At 53.4% G+C, this 20,663-nt stretch overlaps 13 protein-coding genes across 13 annotated transcripts; 5 read left to right on the forward strand and 8 right to left on the reverse strand.

Annotated features, from left to right (window-relative positions):
* Positions 1 to 378: 378 nt before the first annotated feature.
* N7510_008065 (FAD-dependent oxidoreductase) lies at positions 379 to 1,882 on the reverse strand (the record flags this gene model as incomplete). The annotated part of the gene is made up of 5 exons (XM_056979990.1): positions 379 to 511; positions 567 to 645; positions 699 to 1,422; positions 1,471 to 1,676; positions 1,720 to 1,882. 5 exons carry the CDS (start codon positions 1,880 to 1,882, stop codon positions 379 to 381), a joined length of 1,305 nt encoding a protein of 434 aa, XP_056833033.1.
* A 548-nt stretch (positions 1,883 to 2,430) lies between these two features.
* N7510_008066 (Zn(II)2Cys6 transcription factor) lies at positions 2,431 to 4,693 on the reverse strand (the record flags this gene model as incomplete). The annotated part of the gene is made up of 5 exons (XM_056979991.1): positions 2,431 to 2,911; positions 3,029 to 3,352; positions 3,602 to 3,987; positions 4,040 to 4,245; positions 4,297 to 4,693. Coding segments are annotated over 5 exons (1,794 nt in total), but the record flags the coding sequence as incomplete, so codon positions are not given.
* An 892-nt stretch (positions 4,694 to 5,585) lies between these two features.
* On the forward strand, positions 5,586 to 7,389 carry N7510_008067 (major facilitator superfamily domain-containing protein; the record flags this gene model as incomplete). Its single annotated transcript, XM_056979992.1, has 3 exons — positions 5,586 to 6,287; positions 6,501 to 6,658; positions 6,798 to 7,389. The coding sequence occupies 3 exons, from the start codon at positions 5,586 to 5,588 to the stop codon at positions 7,387 to 7,389; spliced, it is 1,452 nt and encodes a 483-aa protein (XP_056833035.1).
* A 478-nt stretch (positions 7,390 to 7,867) lies between these two features.
* On the reverse strand, positions 7,868 to 8,217 carry N7510_008068 (uncharacterized protein; the record flags this gene model as incomplete). Its single annotated transcript, XM_056979993.1, has 2 exons — positions 7,868 to 8,110; positions 8,200 to 8,217. The coding sequence occupies 2 exons, from the start codon at positions 8,215 to 8,217 to the stop codon at positions 7,868 to 7,870; spliced, it is 261 nt and encodes an 86-aa protein (XP_056833036.1).
* Positions 8,218 to 8,276: 59 nt separating this feature from the next.
* Positions 8,277 to 8,660, reverse strand: N7510_008069 (Acyl-CoA N-acyltransferase; the record flags this gene model as incomplete). Its single annotated transcript, XM_056979994.1, has 1 exon — positions 8,277 to 8,660. The coding sequence occupies one exon, from the start codon at positions 8,658 to 8,660 to the stop codon at positions 8,277 to 8,279; it is 384 nt and encodes a 127-aa protein (XP_056833037.1).
* A 410-nt stretch (positions 8,661 to 9,070) lies between these two features.
* N7510_008070 (uncharacterized protein) lies at positions 9,071 to 9,790 on the forward strand (the record flags this gene model as incomplete). Its single annotated transcript, XM_056979995.1, has 2 exons — positions 9,071 to 9,200; positions 9,297 to 9,790. The coding sequence occupies 2 exons, from the start codon at positions 9,071 to 9,073 to the stop codon at positions 9,788 to 9,790; spliced, it is 624 nt and encodes a 207-aa protein (XP_056833038.1).
* A 312-nt stretch (positions 9,791 to 10,102) lies between these two features.
* Positions 10,103 to 11,745, reverse strand: N7510_008071 (putative nonsense-mediated mRNA decay protein Upf3; the record flags this gene model as incomplete). The annotated part of the gene is made up of 2 exons (XM_056979996.1): positions 10,103 to 11,435; positions 11,492 to 11,745. The coding sequence occupies 2 exons, from the start codon at positions 11,743 to 11,745 to the stop codon at positions 10,103 to 10,105; spliced, it is 1,587 nt and encodes a 528-aa protein (XP_056833039.1).
* Positions 11,746 to 12,175: 430 nt separating this feature from the next.
* N7510_008072 (flavodoxin and radical SAM domain protein) lies at positions 12,176 to 14,437 on the reverse strand (the record flags this gene model as incomplete). The annotated part of the gene is made up of 1 exon (XM_056979997.1): positions 12,176 to 14,437. The coding sequence occupies one exon, from the start codon at positions 14,435 to 14,437 to the stop codon at positions 12,176 to 12,178; it is 2,262 nt and encodes a 753-aa protein (XP_056833040.1).
* An 837-nt stretch (positions 14,438 to 15,274) lies between these two features.
* N7510_008073 (RTA1 domain-containing protein) lies at positions 15,275 to 16,424 on the forward strand (the record flags this gene model as incomplete). The annotated part of the gene is made up of 3 exons (XM_056979998.1): positions 15,275 to 15,473; positions 15,530 to 15,622; positions 15,748 to 16,424. The coding sequence occupies 3 exons, from the start codon at positions 15,275 to 15,277 to the stop codon at positions 16,422 to 16,424; spliced, it is 969 nt and encodes a 322-aa protein (XP_056833041.1).
* Positions 16,425 to 16,689: 265 nt separating this feature from the next.
* Positions 16,690 to 17,670, reverse strand: N7510_008074 (uncharacterized protein; the record flags this gene model as incomplete). The annotated part of the gene is made up of 1 exon (XM_056979999.1): positions 16,690 to 17,670. One exon carries the CDS (start codon positions 17,668 to 17,670, stop codon positions 16,690 to 16,692), a length of 981 nt encoding a protein of 326 aa, XP_056833042.1.
* Positions 17,671 to 17,933: 263 nt separating this feature from the next.
* N7510_008075 (putative dipeptidase) lies at positions 17,934 to 19,413 on the forward strand (the record flags this gene model as incomplete). The annotated part of the gene is made up of 3 exons (XM_056980000.1): positions 17,934 to 18,192; positions 18,242 to 18,454; positions 18,506 to 19,413. 3 exons carry the CDS (start codon positions 17,934 to 17,936, stop codon positions 19,411 to 19,413), a joined length of 1,380 nt encoding a protein of 459 aa, XP_056833043.1.
* A 136-nt stretch (positions 19,414 to 19,549) lies between these two features.
* N7510_008076 (NUDIX hydrolase) lies at positions 19,550 to 20,170 on the reverse strand (the record flags this gene model as incomplete). The annotated part of the gene is made up of 1 exon (XM_056980001.1): positions 19,550 to 20,170. The coding sequence occupies one exon, from the start codon at positions 20,168 to 20,170 to the stop codon at positions 19,550 to 19,552; it is 621 nt and encodes a 206-aa protein (XP_056833044.1).
* A 121-nt stretch (positions 20,171 to 20,291) lies between these two features.
* N7510_008077 (uncharacterized protein) lies at positions 20,292 to 20,537 on the forward strand (the record flags this gene model as incomplete). Its single annotated transcript, XM_056980002.1, has 1 exon — positions 20,292 to 20,537. One exon carries the CDS (start codon positions 20,292 to 20,294, stop codon positions 20,535 to 20,537), a length of 246 nt encoding a protein of 81 aa, XP_056833045.1.
* Positions 20,538 to 20,663: the final 126 nt, after the last annotated feature.

A 20,663-nucleotide genomic window follows, 5' to 3' on the forward strand; every position in this document is an offset into this window, starting at 1 on the left:
GTGTGTACATAACCCCAAATTGCACGTTGCTTGTGACTGTATTCATCTGTAGCCTCATTGTACTATATTTCTGTACCGGCATACACACTCAAGTTCCAGAAATTAGTCGAGCATTCGGTGCTCTTTGTCGCGATAGTTCGGTGCTTATTGTCGACCCCTGCCCCTTGCCCCCCCCCCTCCGGGCGGCGGGAGAATTGCTCCCGCGCTCGGGTCATCGCCACCCGAGGGCTCGGTATAACACTCCAGTTCGACAAGAAATAGTAAATGAGATTTGATGATTCGCGATTGATGTGGAGTTCAAAGAAAAATGCAATGGCTAATTAATTTCAAGAACACGACACACTGTACATCCTCCCCGGCGTCCACGCTTATGGTCGCTTATGCAGACGCGCCGATAATGATCCCATTCGGCAACTCCAATCCAATGGGTAGACCGCAAATGAATTTGTCCGTATATGGACTGCCTAGCGTAGCAGCGAGCTTTTCTTCGACATCCTTGTACATGTCATATCTAAATAGGCAGAATTAGCAACGGCGGAGTTGGTTGGACGAGGGGGACAGCGTACGCGTTCATCTCTTCGATTGTCAACACTTTCTTCGTGTCTTCTACCTTGTAGGTAGGGATATCTTTATTGAATGAGAAGCCTACGGGATAATGTTAGATCCGTTCTGACTTTCAATGTCAGTGATTGACTCACCAATGCGCTCGTTGATATTATATGCCGCCTTCGCAGCGGCAGCTTGCACTTTCGTGACGCGCGGGAGTCGTACGTCCTGATATACAGCCAGCATCCGGGAAATATCACCAGAGAAGTACCGTGGGCTAAAGAGGATACCCAGTGCCGCAGCATCTTCAATAGCCATACAAGCACCCTGGCTCTGATGCGGCATCATTGGGTGCCCAGCATCGCCGAGCAGACAGACATTATTGCGCTGGATATACGGGTACGGATCATGCACCCACAGACGCCATGGCTGGATCTCCCTGCCAATTGCCAAATGTCCAAACACCTGCCGGTCTAGCTGGGGATAGGGCCGAAGCAACTCCTCGACGGGACGCGACTCGGCGCCCCATGTCTGGTTCGTATAGTCGCCCTGCTCGCGCGGGAAGAAGCAGTAATACGACAGCAGCTTTCCGCCGTTACAGGGTGACAGCACGATCTTGTCCCATTTGCCCTCTTGTCCGCCCCAGTACTCCAGCGCGCTGTCCTGCGAGTAGTCCACCAGACCGGCCTTGACGGCATCTTCGGTTGACACGTTGGCGTGCAGGCAGCTGGAGTCCGAGGGCCGCTTCTCTGGTGTAATTCCCAAGATGCGGCGCACGGTAGACCCGATGCCGTCTGCGCCAACGATAAGGTCGTGTTGCGCCGTCGATCCGTCCTCGAAGCTGATCTTGCCGGTTTGGAGATCGATATCCTTGCACTGCATCACATCAGGATTTGTCTCGAACATGTCAGATGTTCAGCTTACACGGTGGTTCACCAGCAAAGTTGCGGGCGTACCCGGTCCGTCCTCGCCCATCGCTGAGTCCTTCAGCATCGCATGCATATACTGGCGATGGAACATGTTGTACACATATCCCCACCGTTCTTCATAATCATCCAGGTCGTACACGCTGACCGGCTCGCCCGTCTTCCAATCCCGGTTGATGAGCTTCTTGAGCACGACGGGATCTCCTTTCGCCACATCAACCCCCCCACTCGTGCAACCACCGGGTACCATTCGCCGCGCAGGAAACTGATGCGCCCACCTCGCCCGCAAAATCGGACTTCTCGTAGATGGTGACCTCGTGACCTGCACGGCGTAGGGCAATAGCAACGGACATTCCCCCGATGCCGCCACCGACCACACCGACAGTGAGTCGTCTCCAGCCTGTTGTCATGGTCAAGTTTTGTTTCGGGTGTTTGTGCTACTGGGTTTTCTACTGATACTACAGCGGGAGTGTTGGTGTTTATAAACATAAGTTGGCTTTGCGGAAATCCCCTCTTTCGTGTCGGTTCCGCCCATCATTGTTTGTTTGTCGATGAACGCGGAGTGGAGGATTGCGTCGAAGGTTATCAACGGGTGTCGGTTCGGAGAGGTGCGCGGGCCGTACCCCTACCACGAGCCGCCTGATATGCTACCGCGGAAGGAATCGTAAACGATTGGACGGCTGGACAGTCTATGATAAGGAATTAGATCGTGGGAAGTGAATCTTCTTTAATCTTTGTATAACGGCGAAATCAATCATGGACAGTCATGAACAGATAGTACAGTCATTCTTGAAATCGGCTAAGTGCAAAATGGGACAGGCGGGGAAGGGTGGGTAGCAGGCGGGCCGGACAGTCAGAACTGCCAAAACAATTCTATATGTAGTCATTGCTGGGACATTATTACAGTATTACAACGGATATATACATGCGAGCATATCTGCCTTGTCAATAAAAACAATCAGAGCGTCACAGACGGCTCGGTAAGAAAAGGAAAACTGTCCCACAGCGGTAACTCCATGCCCTCCCAATCTGGAAACGCATCCACGATCGGCGGAGTCATCGTCGTGTTATCATCCGAAGTATGCCACGGATAAAGCGAGCCACCTTGTGCAAGTAGAAGCGGAGTACCGTTATTAGCTTGGCTATCAGCCTCGCTGGATGCTCGCGGAGTAGCCGGGTTTTCGCTCAGACTAAATATCCGATTGACATACTGGCTTCGTCTTTGGCGGGCCTGGGCGGCCAGTCGCTGGCGCTGCTGTGTTACGGCTGCTTCTAGCAATGTTAGAATTTCGAGATAGTGTGCTGCTTGGGCGGATTGCTGGGATAGCATGCGTAAGATGGCGAGAGCGCTGCTGAAGGCGCCGTCTACTTCGGTATCGATTTCCCGGTGCGAGAACATGGAGAATCCCAGTACCAGGGCTGCGGCGAAGACGAAAGCCCTGCATCAATAATTAGCAGGAGTTAAACAAGCAGGGCGGATCACCAACTTGAGAATGCGCATGTTCCGTAACAGTAGTCCCGATTGATGGACTTCCAAGCACGTCTGTAGCATATACACGGCCGAGTCGATGCATGCAGATGCCAATCGTGAGTGCGTCGGATCCTGCTCCAGCGGTTCACTGGGCACACCGGCCGATAAACTTTGATGCAGCCGAGCCAGCCGGACGCTCAGTGCGGATATGAGAAACGGACGAGTAACAAGGATAACGGCAAAGTGATACGAGCAAGCCACATGCAGGTTGCCTATAACACGTTCCTGAGTAGAGCCGTCGTCATCATTTTCGAGAGATGTAGTCCGCAGTGAGTCTGGCAGGCATGTACTCCAACGATTCAGTTTGGCAAGAAGCATATCGGCTGTCTCTATGGACGCCGTTTTGTCACTGTACAAACGACCTATAATTTCATCCAATATCAAGGCTAGGCGATAAGACGCTATCAGTCGAGTCTCCATCGATGTAGGCGCTATCGGAGGAGCGTCTCTGCAATTCTCTGATAATAGAGACGATGTGGCCGATGGTCGGCCAAGTATTGAACTCACAAGGAGATCAAGAACACACAGGCTCATCCATACTCGGGACCTGTTCCGGAAAATCAGCCGTGTCTGCCTGCGTCACTAGGGATATCCATACCTTTCCTGCTGCTCGGTGCGGCTGATAGTCTCCGAGGAATCAGCGTGAAGTCCGAGAGCAACGGCAGATCGCGCTGCTACACCCAAGTACATGAAAGCCGCGTTCCGGCGGCAAGCCCCAAGCATGTAAAATGACATGAGAAGAAACACCCGAACAAGATCCATACTCGGGTCCTCGAGCATATTGGCAAATGTCCTGGCTTGGCCACGGGCAAGGAAGAACCGTTCAGCCTGACGACAACTTGGATCGTCCGGACATGACTGGGCTCCGATGGCGATCATCAAATCGCCAATGGCCGCCCTGGTCTTTTCTCTATCGGTTTTGGGCGGGGTCGCATCTGACAGAGTTGGATCGATATTGCATCCAAAATACAGAAAGCCGCTTATCTGGATTGCGGATTAGCACAAACCCCGCGAATTGCTAGTATCCAAGACCCACCGCTGCGTGATAGTTCTGGATAAACCGGCGCTTCTCGTCCGCATCGCAGCGTTCTTCGGCGAAATTCAGCGTGTCATGTTGAGCTTCTGTCTCGAGCATGTCCTCGCTCTTGACATTATGAGAGAACTGGGATGGTCCGATTTCCTGATTGACGGTTTCCCGCAGGAGCTGCAGAAATGACAGCGAGGCAGCTTTGCCGACGTAGACTACAAGTTATCAGTCAACATGACCACATTGTCACGGGGGGACCTTCCGACCTCGTTCGCCTTGCAAGTTCCGTAGCATTCGCGGATGAGTCCGGTGAGTGGCCTCCGGGGATCGGGAACCCGCCTCGAGGGCTTGGGAATCAGGATATGGGAATCGGCTGGTGTCGTGAGAGACGGTCGGGCTCTGGATGCCGACTGTGTCTGCTGAGTCGTTCCAGGTCGGACCCGAGTCTACTACCGATCGCGATGTGGGAACCGGGCGGTTGCGCTGTCCTGTATCCGATACGGCCTTGAACGGTATGCATGTCCGTCCGCGTCCTTTGTGGAGGCAGTTGGAGCAGGGAAAGCTGCCGCTGCAGCGCTTCTTGGAGGCGCGACAGGCGGTACAGGCAGTGTTTGCCCTTAGACGATTCGCAGGAAGGACCTTGGGACGTGGCATGTTTGGACTCTACCTCAGGTAGTAATAATCTTGATAGAAAGAAAGGACCTCCTCCACACTCCCGCAGACAGCCAACTCCGCAGTGCGATAAGAGATAAGAGGGGTTCGGGCCGACGCCGGGAAACCATGACCAATCCAGAGTAGTGAAGACGATCGGTCGTCGTTAGTAGAGAATTAATTCAACCTGTACATATTGATCAGAGAACAGTCGATCGTGTGAGCCGTGTCATGGGAGAATCATGCAAGTGTGATCATGGATATATATTTCTGAGAGTCACGGGCGTTGTCAATCGATATATTTTCTGTCATTCATACCGAGTAATAATCATTTACCACGACACGGTAGCTATTCCACCATACGTAAGGGAGGTATTGACAGAAAAGCTTAGGACGTCGGGGTGCGCATTCCTGCGCTGGTACTGGACCTTTTGTGACTCCGGGCGCATTGGATTCAGCGACCTACACTAGAAGCCATGCTGGAGCTGCTTATCTGGGGCCAGAAGCCCAGGCTCGGACAAAGCTATCTGTTGTGGCAGGAGATTTGATGCAAAGCATTGCGCTGGAGAGATGAGATATCGGGCTCGTCACTAGCGTTCAATTCCAGAAGGATCAAAAGACATTCACTGTTTCAGCCAACAGAGAGGTCATTATTGGATGGCATACCTTAGGACCAGGAACACGAACATGCAACCTGGGAAGATCAAGATCTTTAATATGAGACTATTTAACTTTACCCCGACAAACGGGCGGCTCGGTGGCCTTGATCAGCCGGGAGAGGAAAAGTAGCGGAATAGTTCTGCTCCCGGAGCTCAACCGCGGTGCTCGGAGTTGGCCCCGCACCCCGTGTACGATCATGGTAATCTTCGACTACTCATATTCTCATTCTCTCGAGACTCGTACAATGGCGACTACAATCACAACGGAGGTCCGTTCTCTCGAGCACGAAGCTCAAACCGTCTTGCCCGATCTGCAGCAACAGCAACAGAACAATCAATCTCAATCACCAACCACGGCAGCCTCGGCACGAACAATTGAACCTCTCAACATCGAATCCACCCCCGACACAGAAGCCAACTACCAGACTGGCACCACACTTTGGTTCACCATCATCGCGCAATGCGTGATCCTTATCCTCGGAGGCCTAGATGCCAATATCGTCGCGACGGCCGTGCCGAGCATCACTAACCACTTCCATACCGTCGCCGACGTCGGCTGGTACTCATCTGCATTTCGACTTTGCACCTGCGCGTTCCAATTCGGGTTCGCGAAGCTGTATACGCTCTTCTCCATCAAGGCCGTCTATATGATGAGCAATGTTATCTTCCTCGTCGGCTCTTTACTCTGTGCCACGGCTGCTTCGTCGACCATGTTCATTGTAGGGAGAGCAGTAACCGGTCTGGGGTTCGCGGGTGAGATGGCTGGGTGTTTTGCGGTCCTGGTGCATATTCTGCCGCTCAACAGGCGGCCAGTGTTTGCAGGTTTGTTGGCGTGTGTGGAATCGCTTGCGATCATTGCGGCGCCTATCGTCGGTGGTGCATTGACCCAGTCTTTGGGGTGGAGATGGTGTTTCTGGTATGCTCTCCTCGTCACTGGCGTGCTCGAGGTAGCCTGACACTGAATCCGTCGTAGGATCAACCTTCCGATTGGCGCTGTATCGCTGGCGACCATATTTTTCCTCTTCTCAGACCCAAGAACCCGCCAAAGGGACCACCTCACGGTGACACAGAAGATCCGAGAGCTCGACCTCGTCAGCAACTTCTTGTTCATCCCGTCCCTAACAGCGTTCTTCGTCGCGCTATCTTGGGCGGGAACGAAGTATCAGTGGTCAGATGGTAGAGTCATTGGATTGTTCGTTGTGTTCGCCGTGCTACTCGCCGCCTTCATCTTCAATCAATACCGACGCGGAGACTCAGCAGCACTCCCTTTCCGCATCATCAAAAGCCGAAGTGTCATCGCGGGGTTCATCTTCACGACGTGCACTAATTCAATGATGAACGTCTTGGAGTGGTACTTACCAACATACTACCAAATCGTTCGATCCCGGGTAAGACCATGGCCTGTTCATGACTACAAGAACATGCACTGACAATGCTATGCTCTGCCAGACCCCCAGCGAGAGCGGCTACTTGATGATCCCCATCCTCGTTGGAATGATGCTCGGGCTCTTTCTTCAGGGCATCGGTACCACCACGTTCGGCTACTACGCCCCCTTCATGATATTCGCCTCTATATGCATGCCAATTGCAGCGGGCTTGATGACAACCTACAATATCCACACATCCCTCGCCCAGATCATCCTCTATTCCGGATTCGCAGGCTTCAGTGGAGGCATCGGCTTCCAAGGCTCCCAAGCGGCTGTTCAGACGACGTTGAGTGCCGCAGATGTCAACCTTGGGATCGGGGTCATCTTGTTCGGGCAGAGTCTGGGGCCGGCGGTGTCTATCGCTATTGCGCAGGTTATATTCACGACTCAGTTGTCTTCAAGTCTGGGAGATATTGTCCCAGGGTTGACCCCTACGTATATTACAGAGCACGGCCTTGGTGATATTAAGAACGGGGTTCCCATCCAGCGGTGGGGTGCAGTTTTGGGTGGTATCGAGCGGAGCTTAACTCATACCTGGTACCTTGCTGTCGCGTTGGCTTGCACGACGATTGTGGGAAGTCTCTTGGTCGAATGGCGCTCGGTTAAGCAGAAGCAGTCGTGAAGTATGGCGGCATGAAAAGAGCGTTCAGACAGTAGTAGTTGTTGCGTTGAGCATGAAATCATTGTCTTAGTCCGCTCGACATAGATAATTATTATGAACAGTCGTGCACGCCCGTATTGGTTGTGGAACTGGCCTTGATGGTAAATAGAGCACCCGTGCGCCCAGACCCGCTCGCTCCCCGAGGCGGCCGGTTTCCCGACACCTTTTTGACCGTAACTAGAAAACTCTTCTCGGAGGTCCACCAACCCCATCCCGATTGGCCACACCGAGCACACAAACGATGCAAACACGCAGCTCTCGCTTACGCTAGCGCCCTCCCAGCAATCGCATAAATAGCCCGCGCTGCCCCCGAAATTTTTTTCTTTTTCAAGCGACTCTACGTGCGTCTTCCTCCCCCCTACTGTTTCAGTTGCAACTCTTACTGACCACCTCACAGTTCAAAGAATCACTTTAGAGTAGACGTCCTCTTCTAAGCTCTTTAAAAGAGCCACAGAATCTCCACCCTTGCTGATGACTGCCATGTCCTCGATGCCCTAAAGTGAAACCGTTTGGACTCCCGCCTCGACGACCCGTGTGTCACGCGTGCTGCTTCGGCGGTGTCTGCGTCACCGCGCGGTTGTCCAGGGAGTGGTGATGATCTTGACCTGGTTATGGTGTCGGACTTCGGTCGGCCGGGCCTGGTGGGCGTCGAGGAGGTCTGAAAGGTGTTGATTTCTTCGTTCTATTTTTATTGATAGTCCAATTGGAAAAGAAAAATTTAACTTGAGAAGATCTTATGGCACTCATTTTTCCCCTATAATAACCTCCTACCTTCAACTCTCTCATCATGGCCCAAAGGATGAACGCGTCTGCCAAATCCCAAGTAAAAGGAGGACAATATGTTTCCCCTACAACCCGGACCCTTTCTTCAACCAGTAGCGTCCATTGATCTCCGGGACGAGCTTGAGCATCACTCGCAAATGCGACGACCCGTTCGGTTCGGGTGTAAGTCTCCTCTGGAGTTCCTCACAGGCCTTCACCAGGCTCTCTGCAATCTCCCTTTTGCGGTACCTTTCACCGGTTTTGACAGCAACGATTAAAATCTCGAAATCTCCGTCGCAGGGTACAGAGTGGCCGCTCTCTATGCTGGCAGATGGCAGAGAACAAAGCTCATCGGCACTTCTTTCTGTATAGCGTCCCGGCGATTTCCAAACAAAGCCCTCCGAATCCCATTTCTTCACGCTTGCCTGCGGCTGAAGACGCTGGAGAGGAAGCAGGTACAATCGTCGCATTGTTGAACCCCGGCTAAACCACGCCGCAGAACGTGGACCTGACCCGCTCTTGGCTCGTGTTTTCATTTCATGCGCCAATCAAAGTCGACACTCGAAGCAATGACAATGTGCAAGGCTATGAACACCCCCCAGAAGTTCCTGTTCTGCGAGACCTAGCCATTGTGCTTGGCGGATGTTTCTTACGCTAGTGTCGAGTCCCGACTTAGCCGCTGAGATGGATGGGTCATACTTCTTGGCTGGCATGGTTCGGTTGAGACGAGGCTGGCTCCTTATTTAATAACATGTCACGATGCCCGCGCTCGACTTCCCAAGTCATTCCCGTCGCCACTAGCCAAACATCACCACACTCGTTTACCTCCAACTTAGTCACTCCCTTAATAAACGCATACATCTGAACTCGCCTGATTAAGATGAAGTACACAATTGCCGCCGCTCTCCTGCCTGTGGCCTGGGCAGCCAACATCGACGCCCGCCAAGCCACCGACCTGAAGTACGAGATCAGCGATTTCGGAGCAGCCTGCTCGCCCGATAGCATCTACTGTTCGTCCGTCTCTCTGCCCTCACCCCTCAAACGCACAAATTCGTGACTACTTAGACACTGACAGTTGGCACGATATAGTTACAGAATCACCATAGCTACCAGCAACAACCCCGAATTCAAACAGGGCTGTGACCCGATGGCGACGACCGTCGATGGCGAGCTGCCCGCCCTCAGCGAGACTCAGTGCGGAACGTACACTATCTCGGTCGCCAAGTCGGACGATGGCGGATTGGTTTTGACAGTTAATTCGGACATGGAAGCGCTGACGGGAACCTTCACCATCCCCAGCGACGACCTGAAGACCATCAGGGAGGGCAAGGGTACCGTGCAGGAGTACACGGGCGATTCCACCTTCACCATCGACATCAAGAACGCGTCGTCTGCTTCAGGTTCTGCCTCGGGCACTACTGCTTCTAACCCCACTGCGTCATCAGCCTCCTCTGTTTCTCCCACTGCTGCTTCCGAGCCATCTACCACGGGGACTACGACTTCAAGCTCCGCCAGCCCCAGTGAAACCAATGGTGCGACTCGGGAGAGCGCATTCGCTGGCGTCCTTTTTGCTATGGGTCTGATGGCCTTTATTTTTTAGTTATTAACAGCTCGATATTAAAATAAAGAACCACTGGGTATAAAACTCAGGACTATATACTTAGTATAAAAGTGAATAAGAATATACATTAATAGATTCGGGTAACAGAGACTCACGGGATAGCTTTGGGTGTGACTTAGTATGATTCTGAGGGACTAATCGCTGGCCCCTGAAACTCTGGTGCTAGCAAGGTATTTATATATTTTGAACTTGTCACCGACAGGGCGTCGTTTGTTTCGATTGAGCTTGCCTTGGTATTCGCCATGATTGATTGGGTATCAAGCTACTATTTCCGCTCCCTATACGTATTATTCAAGTCTCGCTCGTCTTCTCACTCGGTCTCTCACTACTCGGTCCTCCTTTGGATCCTTTGTTCCGACCTCCCCGACCACCACGCGAGCCCCTGGATGATGCCGCCCCGTTGCCCTCTGCATTCCCCGTCTTCGCTTTATTCCCTCCGGCCGGTGGGTTAGGCTTCCGCGCTTTCTCACTCGGATTGGCCTTGCGCTCCAATACTACCACTTGGCTCTGCGCGACAGACACGGGACTAGCGGCCATAGCCTGCTGCAGGCCTGCCGGCTCCGCAAAGTCCACGTACCCAAATCCTTTCTTCTTGTCAATCTCCACCTTCGATACGGCACCAAACGGGCTAAAGGCCTCCTCCAGCAGCGCCTCGGTGACTCCCTGTGACGGGTTCGCATGTTTCAGGAACGCCTGAGTGGCGGTGGGAGTCGGACTGGCGGCCGGCTTGTTTTTGGCGGCTTTGGAAGGTTTCGTGGGTGGAGGAGTACTTGTATTCGGCGTGGCAGTATCGGGTGTTCCGCGTGAGGATGGCGAGCCTACGTCCTTGGCCTTTGTAGAACTGCCTTTGATGGACTTGGGAGGAGCATCGTGCTTCGATCCGTCTCCGGATGGACTGGATTCGGATTCAGCTTTGGCGCGTCGCCGGGCCCCTGCTGGGGAAAGCCCCAAGTCTCGTTGGAGGATCTTGGCGGCAGCAGCGACATTCCCACGGTCTCTCTTTCGCTCTGATGCACTGGCGCCTTCTTTTGTCGCGGTTGCACCAGACTTGCTGGACTTCGCACCGCCGGCGGCTGCCAGCTTGGCCGCTTTCCCAGCTTCCTTGGCCGTCTTCTCGCCTTTAGCCTTCTTCTCTGGGGCTGTAGATGCCGTGTCCTTGTCCGAACGTTGTAACAGCTTTTTCGCGTGCACCTTCTCCAGTTTTGATTCTTTGTCGGCCCGCTTGGAGGATTTCCCAGAACCATCTTTGCCCTTGGATGCCTTCTTGTCCTTGATGAATTGCACCAGAGGCGTAGTTGTCACCGTATCTTTCTTCTTTTCTTCCCCATCCACGGTGTCCATGGGAGCTGATTTCGCGATCGGCTGGGTCAGACTCTCCAGGAACGCAATGAAGTCCGAGTCTTGGTCAATCGTGCCCTGGCGGGCATCCTTGCGCACGCGGCTCCCGGGAGTCTTGGCGTAGGGTGCAAACTCCAATGTGGGAGGTCCAAGCAGTACAGGGTCGTGGGATGTTTGGCGAGCATCCTGGAAGGACGTCCGGCGCACCGTTTCGGAGAAGGGTGGAATGCAGTCGCTCGACACGACATGCACGTATGCTCTGGCGGGACGGGATGGTTTGGCGGGACTATACAGACATCAGGATTCAATTCCGCAGTGATAATATTAAGACATGCGCCATACTCTTTGGACACTTTGCCCGGCTTGTACTGGAGCCAGTCCACCTTTCCACCCCCCACCGTCCATTCGTCTCCCAGAGCACTCTCTAGTTCGGATTGGGTCAGCCCCGGAGGCAAACGTCTGATCACGAGCTTCAGGCGTGGCGTGGGAGGCTTCGGCGCCTTCTTCGGCGGGGCAGGCGAGGCCGATTTCTGGGTGGCCGCGGCGGGGATCTGAAGCAGTCCCGCCGTGGGCTTCCCGGCGGCGGGCTGGGCCATAGAGACGCAGGGGCTGGCCGGTCGGTTGCAGGGTCACTTGAAGTGCCTGAAACTAAAAGCAATCAATAGGCACAACTTGGCAAGACTGGGGCTTGGAGGGAATGTCGGGTGTTGAGGGGTGCAGTCCAGTTCGGACGCAACAAGTCGAGCAGGTTGACCCTCGTGCTGAGTCAGCGCTCCATAGCGCCCTGATCGTATGAGAAGAATGAAACTACGAAGGGCAGGTTCGATGTGATATGGATATTGTATACATTCAATTGCTTTTTACACCACAGCGAAATGGGTCAGGACTGACCCGACACTATCACCATAGGGAGCCATGATTTGGTCTCTTTTGCCTATGAAATGCAGGCCGATGTAGTTGAAGAGTCGTCCGAGACATGTATCTCGGGCTGGGGGGTGGAGCGCACTGGATACCTCACTCCAAGATTCAGGACGTAGATGCCGCCTCAATAGCCTTGTGCTTGTTCTTGTTCTTGCCCTTCGTGTAGACGCGCTGGTCGTTCGGGTCGAACCCACCTTTTCCCCAGTACGCCCACTCTTCCGTCTCGTGCATGTAATCCTCCGGCGTGAAAGAGGTGCCATCCGCCTTTTCCTTCTCCAGGAGCTCGAAGAAGCGTTCGTAGTTGATCCGAGTGTGCCATTTCCCGTCGACGTGGAAGCGGTTCGAGGCAATCAGCGCGCAGCAGCTGTGCGCGTGCTCGGCTGCAATCCCGTACTGCAGACCACGGCGTTCCAACTCCGCGTTCAGTGCGACGACAAAGGTCGAGACCTCTTCATAGAATGGGACATTCTGCATGGTCAAACCGGCGCCAGCGCTTGTACTGGTTCCACAGAACGTGACACCTTTGACCTCGACGAAACATGGCAGGGCCTTTTCAACCAGGTTGGCGTACCCTATCACTTCGTCATCCACATTGAATCCTTTGACCAATGTCAGTCGGAACACCGTGCGCTGGGCATTTCGCTTTTCCCGGAGAATGTCCAGACAGCGCTGGAACCGCTCCCAAAAGTCACGGTGCAGGGGCCGATCGATCTTGCGCAGGCTCTCACGGTTGCTAGCGTCGATGGAGACATACAGTTGCGTAACACGGGTCAGCGTCTGGAGCTGATCGGGATGTTGGGCGTTGCACACCAGAAAACTGGAGATGCGCTCGGCGTGCAGCATGTCCAGGAATTCGTTGATGTGAGGATAGAAGATGGGCTCGCCGACAAGACTGAGGGCGCAGTGCCGAATGCGCATCGCCTCGGCGAACCGCTCGGCGCGCACCCCGGGCACACCACGCATCATCTTGATTTTCTGGTAGTGGCCTTCCTTGATGCCCTTGAAGATTAGATCGGGCTTGTCCACTTGCCAACGCCAGGTGGTCCCCACCGGGTTCGTGCCGTGGCGCCAGCAGAAAATGCACTTGTTGCTGCATGACAGCGACGGGGTCGCTTCCATGCACAGATGGGATCGGATGCCATAGAAAGAAAACTTGTAACACGACCCCCGTCCCCGCAACGCCGACTTGGTCCAACGGCAGATCTTGACACCGGAATGGGATCCCACTATAGTATAACCTTGCTTCGTCAGCGAAGCGTATGTTGGCGATGTCTTTGGGACCATCTCCTTGGCGGTCGCGGCTGGAGCAACTGGCTTGCCGGCTGTGGTGAAATCAACAGGGATAGGTGCACCTCCCTGGGCATCACCGCCCATCCGGATGTCCTCCAGATCCACCATGGTCGACGGTTTTTCTTGATCCTCATTGCCATTATCAAGATCCTCTTCATCACTTTCCGCGGGGTCTCCACTGCCCGTAACACCCTCACCGAGCCCGCCGTTCTCCAAGATATCACATAGAATGTCCTTCAGTCCGCTAGACCACTCTTTCAGCACTTGCTCCGCGTCACTCTTCACATCTCCCATTCCAAGAGGATACGCGCGCTTGCGCCTGGTGAGCTTGGCCATCCATCGGTCGACCTCTTTGGCTTGCGAGCAGAAGCCTTCTTCCTCGGTTGGCCACTCCTCTTTATCTCCAAATCCAAACACCGAATAGCCCGCGAGCTGCGACAGTGAGCCGGTGTCAATGCGGAAATCGTTGTGGGTTTCGTCCAAGTGGGTCAAGAAGAGGTTGATCACGCTGTCAATGTTATAGGTTGGAATCAGGATGCAGTAGACGTAGCGGATGCCGGGGGAAGAAGCTGGCGGCTGGGGAGCCGAAGTGAAATAGTCGTCAAAGTCGATGTAGGCCAGATCCTGGATCTGGGGAGGCAGGAGGCCACGCTCGCGGTTCTGGGGGTCTGCTCGTTCTTGCGCCGCGGCACGGAGATCCTCTAGCAGAATGTGCGCATAACGCTCAGTTGTGGTTGTCAACGAGGCGTAGAAAATGATGGGCTGAATGAACGACACCGGGTGATTGTCCTTCTCTGATCCGCGACGCCCGCCAACCGTCTTCGCGGGCTTCCTCCCTTGCACGCGCTTGGGGCCTGTTGCTGGCTTGATGGGCTTCTCAGAACGGACAGTCTCAGATTGGATCTTCTCCTTATACAGTGACTGGCTCCGAGGCGACGATGGGACGGAAACCGACGCGGGGGTCTTAGATCGGGACTGGGCTCTGCGATAGGTATGGAAGACGACGAGAGCAGCCAGCGTAATCAGCAGGGGTAGCCGATAGGCATGCCAAACGGCCAGCCAGCTGGTGCTTTCCATGGTGTCGTGAGTTATGGAATTGGGAGGCCTGAAGGCTGTGTCGTTTGGTTAGGGTTCAGCCGAAGAAAAGTTTGGGGCGGAGCCCAAGGGCGCGAATGAACAGTCAGCAACGATCTATGTCTGCGTTTCATCCGACCGAGAAAGAACCCAAATAACCTCAGACCTAGCTCTCATATTATCATCATCTTCCAGGTCGTGCCATACGGTTTCACCCCAATCGTATCGGCACGCGGGCCTATCACCGACGGCGCTCGGACAACTGCTATGTCGTAGGGCTAGGCCACCGAAACCAAAGCTGCATGTGTTCTGGATGACAGACGTGTCAAATAAGGCTGCGACGACACAGCCAATCATCCGTGCGGATTCAGGATTATTTTAGATTGCGGGCCGTTCATAGCCACTGCTGTTCCTGGCTGAACTACATACTCACCCTGTCAGCCTCGTCAAGGGGGCCAAAAATTAGGTTGCGCAAAAGATACGCGGGAGCCAATGGGAGCGAAGCTTGTAGAGAAGGCGGCATTCGTCGTGGCTTAGATGTGAACTACCGTCGTGCGGAAAATCACCCAATAAGCACTAATGGGCCCTGAAGCTAAACCGATTAGGCAAGAATTCGTGCCTCTCGTACTGTACCTCACCATGCCCTTTCGTCTGGCAGCCAGATTACCTGTGAATTCTAGATCTATTCTTGGATGCCGCCCCATTCTACGACCGGCCCCAGAATAATGATATATAGGGTTTGATGAAGACCGTCCAGATATTTTTTTGGTCATCTTTCATTCAACCTGCTTGCCTAGACCTGATTTAGTCCTACTTTTTTTGGGCCGTACACCTATCAATATGAGCGACCAGGAGTCTCAAAACATCTTCAATGGGTGCCATGCACTGGGCGAGTGGAAGACTCCGTACGATTATGTCCCTTGGAAGGCTGCGGGCGTTGTTTTCGTTCTTTTATTTGGTCTTTCGGGGGTTGTCCATATGGTCCAATTTTGCTGGAAGCGGACATGGTGGTGCTCTGTGTTTACTATTGGATGTTTGGGTATGCTCATCTCGACTCAAATCTTCCCCAGAAACAGAAGCTGATTATACTCATAGGGGAATTCATCGGCTGGGCGGCTCGACTAATGTCGGCACATTGCCCTTACAATTCGACGGCATACCTGATTCAGATCTCCACCCTCATCATTTGTGAGCACTATCATCTACCCCTACCTGGCGAGTTGGAGACGAGTTATCGACCTTCCCTCCTCCTACCCAATCTCAATTCGAAGTTGACTGGATAGCATGCTAATTATCTTTCTTGCTTCTTCTAGCCCCCGTCTTTTTCACCGCAGGCCTTTATATCCTCCTGGGTCGTTTGATTATGGTGGTTGGGAGAGACAGTTCCTACCTCTCGCCCAAGGCGTATCTCTGGATCTTCTGCGTCGCGGACCTGATCTCTCTGCTGATGCAGGCCGCCGGGGGTGGGCTGGCCTCCATTGAGTCCAGCGCACACAAATCCACGGCGCTCGGTTCCAATCTGATGCTAGCTGGTATTATATTCCAGACGTTTTCCATCACCATATTCGTCATCTGCGCTGTCGACTTTGTTCGCCGGACCTCGCGCTCCCACCTCATCGACCCGTACCGGAAGTCACTGACTCCTATGTTATACGCTATGTTCTTCTCGTTGACTTGTGTCTACATCCGGAGTATCTATCGTGTTGTTGAGCTGGCCCAGGGTTGGGCTGGTTTCCTGATCACCCACCAGATCTACTTTGTGATTCTTGATGGGGCGATGATGGTGCTGGCTGTGGGAGTTTTTAACTTCGTCCATCCTGGACGGCTGCTCTCCTCCAAGAGCGAGTTCGACATACCCAAGGAGGTATCAAATGTGTCACTGAATACGCCCTCCAACGGATCTTATGCCACTAACCCGGTGTACCCACCGACTTTGAATCCTGCCCATCAGAACCCCAAGTACCAGCTGACCCCGACTCGGTACATTTGAGCACAAGGAACTCATTGAACAATTAGAAAACGATGGTATTAGGTGTTTGGGATTGGTGCACGGCATTTTCATGTTTCATTTTCATGTTTTTCCGTTCTGCTTTTCTATCTTGTTTTTGATGTCTTCCGCCGCTTTGTGATGACTGAGTATGAGTGGATAAATGATAAATCTTGAATTCCAATTCTTATTTTCCCCTTGCACGGTACTCAAGGCATGGAATCTACGGACATATGCTGTATCGACAGGATAGGACCCAGTGGATTAATCAAGGCCGATCAATCCGGTAAACAACTGGAGCCACATTAAGATAGGCCTCATACTCAACATCCTCTCCACAGTCGACATCATAGTGGTAGTGTCCTCCTTTCGAGTTCCCATCCACTTCAAAGCAGTGCGTGTGCTCCATTCTGAGCTCCAGGTTGTCCGGATCGGCACTATGCAAAACCGTTAAACAAACAACCGGTGCTGTGCAAACATGATACTTGAGCCATTCCTCTTCCAATTGCTTCCGATCCCGGAACGGCAACTGGTCTGGGGCTGGGAAATCAGGCATAACATGGAAGTTGGCACTCCCGGATTTCAGCAAAAAAGCTCCCCCAAGACTAATGGCGCGAGAGTCACCGTATACATCGCGCAAGCTCGATCGGATGCAATCTGTGAAATTCTGCGGCCCAGTGCGAGCTCTAGCGATGACTTTGATAACCGTCCCGGTGGCTCCATCCGACCCATATAGATTCATCATCAGAGCGCAATTTGTGCTTGAGGTTTTGGCACATCTAATATCCGGGTTCCCAGATAGGTTCCGGGCAACTTCAACAACACGAGTACCATTCGTGACCGTGAGGGAAGCCGGGTCTTCTAAGTTGGGTGAAAAGCCAACCTTGTGCTCCCAGGAAATATTCGGTGCCAATTCCGCGTTCTGGCCTATATCCTGAAACGGCGCTGCTCCCGCTCCGATGATGAACCCTTGGCTCGGTGACATCCGCATCTTATTCGCCAGAGACAGCAGAGAGTATTTTGCTTGCAAGTTTGGGGTCGGAAACAGATTTTGGCGACCGCCAATATCGCCAATGCATGGATTACCCGACAGGCCCGGTGCAGCCAGTCCAAAAGGTGGTTGGCGCAGATCAGGGCATCGCACCGCCTCTGCTTTTGCAAAACCGAAATTCCGTCGGAGACCGTGTTCAATGACGTGTGACAATTCGTCAAGAGGCGGACAATCGCGGTGGTAAGCGGTAACGATCATTTTGTTATCGTCCTGGCAGGGTTGTAGTTAGTTGAATCGGGCTCGGGGATCATGCCGAGGCAGCAGCACGGGCCACTAGACCGGCCCCTCGTCTCTTGCTGGACATTCTGCTATCAGTTATCAGAGTAACTATATATCCAACCGATTCTTCTAGATCTGTAGTTATTAGAAGATAGTGGCTTAGTCATTTCTGTTGGCCGCCACACATATCGTTCTGTCCTCCTCTCACCCCAACAACCACACACTCACATCCCATCGCAACCATGGCAGCCTCTGACGAAAAGGATGTCCTGATCGATCGTCGTGTATATGAGGAGTCTCGAATTCGCACGTATCATATTCCTCCAAAACATGAAAATCTCCAAACCCGCAATATCCGGCGGAGTTTACTGCACCTGCTCCTGACCGTGATGCTGATCATGGCCATGGTGTTCTTCTGGCCCTGGAGCCACTGGTATCCCATCGCGGAGCTGTCCATTGAACAGCGTGTGCACAAGATTCTGTCGGAGACGCCACTGATCGGTAAGCCGCGCGGCATTCTGCTCTCAGGACATAACCTGACAGACCACAGACGGTCATGACGATTTCCCAATCATGATTCGGGAAGTCTTCAAAAACCACATCTATGGAGATAATTTCACATCTCTCTTCGTAAATGGCAACATGCCCTTACATGTGGATCTCCCTCGCCTGAGGCAAGGCATGGTTGGGGGAACCTTCTGGAGCGTGTACGTCCCTTGCCCGAAGGATTGGTCAGATTTCTCGAACGAGAACTATGCAGGAAGTATGTATTCTTGTGATAATTCTTGAACTTGGTACTCATAATCTTGAGCAGGTATGAGAGATACCATGGAGCAGGTGGACGTGATGTCGCGTGTCCAACGAGCTTACCCTCATGTCTTCTCTACGAGGCCCAACGGCACGACCGCCATGAGTGCGTTTCAGGAGGGTAAAATAATCTCGCCATTTGGAATTGAGGGCTTACATTCTATCGGAAACTCACTGGCCCACTTGCGCATCTTTTACGAGCTGGGCGTCTCCTATGCGACTCTCACACACAACTGCCACAATATATATGCCGATGCCGCCCTCGTGGAGCTTCCACAAGGAGGTGTCAAAGTGGCTAAACCTCACTGGCATGGACTCAGCGATGCAGGTCAGAAACTTATCACTGAAATGAATCGCATTGGCATGATCGTCGATCTGGCGCACGTAAGTGTCGACACGATGCGCGATGTGCTGGGCGCGGGCAAATCCGAATGGTCAGGTAGTCGGGCTCCGGTGATCTTCAGCCACAGCTCTGCGTATGCGCTCTGCCCGCACCCGCGCAACGTGCCCGATGATATTCTGGCTCTGGTTCGAGAGAGAAATTCGCTGGTCATGGTCAACTTTTCGCCGAGCTTTATCTCGTGTGTCGCATCCAATAGTCCTGATGGTTTGCCGGAGGAGGACCCCACCAATGCCACTCTGGAACGGGTTGCAGACCACATCATGCACATCGGCACTCTGGCTGGCTTTGACCACGTCGGGCTAGGCAGTGATTTTGACGGCATTCCGAGTGTCCCCCAGGGGCTCGAGGATGTGTCCAAGTTCCCGAACTTGATCGCCGAACTGCTGCAACGAGGCATCAGCGACGAGGATGCAGCCAAGGTGGCCGGAGGGAATCTACTTCGCGTGTGGAAGGAGGTGGATCGGGTGGCGCTGGAGATGCAGGCCTCCAACGTCCTGCCGGCGGAGGATTGAAATCGTGCGCTTTGATTGCTTTGGACATATCATTTAGCAGTCGTATGAGACATGATGCGGTCGATTAGCGAGCTATATCATTATATTACTATCATAGACTCTCAGCAATACAGCGCTGCTAGGAAGATTCAAATGGTCACATGGTCTGGGCTTGCAGCGCCCCAAAAAGTTCAAACGCGCGGAGGATGTTAGGAGCTTGGTGGCTGATGAGACCCGGTGGGAACTTGTACGGGCCTTGTCCTGGAGTCAACGAAAGCCGAACATCTTCCTCCACGGCCCACTCGAAGGCCTGATGTTCGGATGCCTCCATCCGGATGGGTATGTCCTCGTACGGTACAGCCTGCGATTGTTGCATTGCTTCATGCACTTCGACGATGAACGTATATTTGGCGATTCGTTGCTTGGTGCCATCACTCCGGCGTGTACGCATCCAACTGTCCACCGCAACCAGGTCCACGATCCGCGAAACGTGCAAGCCGCTCTCCTCCAACACTTCCCGCACCACGCCGTCTAGCAAAATCGCATCAGTGTCAGGCTCGTAGGCACCTCCAGGTCCCTCCCAGCAGCCGCCCATCGAGTCCGTCAGCGCGCGTTGCAGGAGAAGAATGTGCGGCGTGTTGGCCGCATCTTGGCGCGAGCAGGTGGAGAAAATGTAGGCGCCAACGCCGAAGCTATCGAATTCAGGTCGAGCAGTGGTAAAGGCTGCTAGGGGCTGCTTGAAATACTCAAGATGTGGAGCGACAGTGTAGGAGTCCATGGGGAGTTGTTGACCTGACTGGAAATGGAGTGTTGTGTTGTTTTTGATTTCAGTCCAGGCTCCTCTTCATGTTTGGTAGGCTCCACACTGCGAATATGAGCGGGCTAGCCACGTCAATCTGATGGACCCACGCTCGCAAAGCGCGCCGCAGGTTTATCCTGATAGTCGACCGTTTGTTTGTGTCGGCTTTCCTTCCTACTGCACCTCCGATGATGCCTTCCGACCTGACCCCGGAAGAGCCAAGAGCCTCGCCGTCCAGCCAACGCGCACGGCCATCATCGGAAGATGCACAGTGCATGCCGAAGCTGATCGTCTTCAAATCCTTACTCTTTGGATGTGGAGTTGCAGGGCACGGTCGGGGTATTGAGAAGCACGGCCAATGAGACTGCTTGTCCCCCACAGAATCCCGATATTTGAGTATCCGACATGGTCTGCCTTCGGATCAGGCCTCGGAAGTAAACTCTTTTCGTTTATTTAAGGCATCAGGATGGTC

Source organism: Penicillium lagena (assembly GCF_028827675.1).
Source record: "Penicillium lagena strain IBT 129212 chromosome Unknown utg000005l_segment0_segment0, whole genome shotgun sequence".
Lineage (NCBI taxonomy): Eukaryota > Fungi > Ascomycota > Eurotiomycetes > Eurotiales > Aspergillaceae > Penicillium > Penicillium lagena.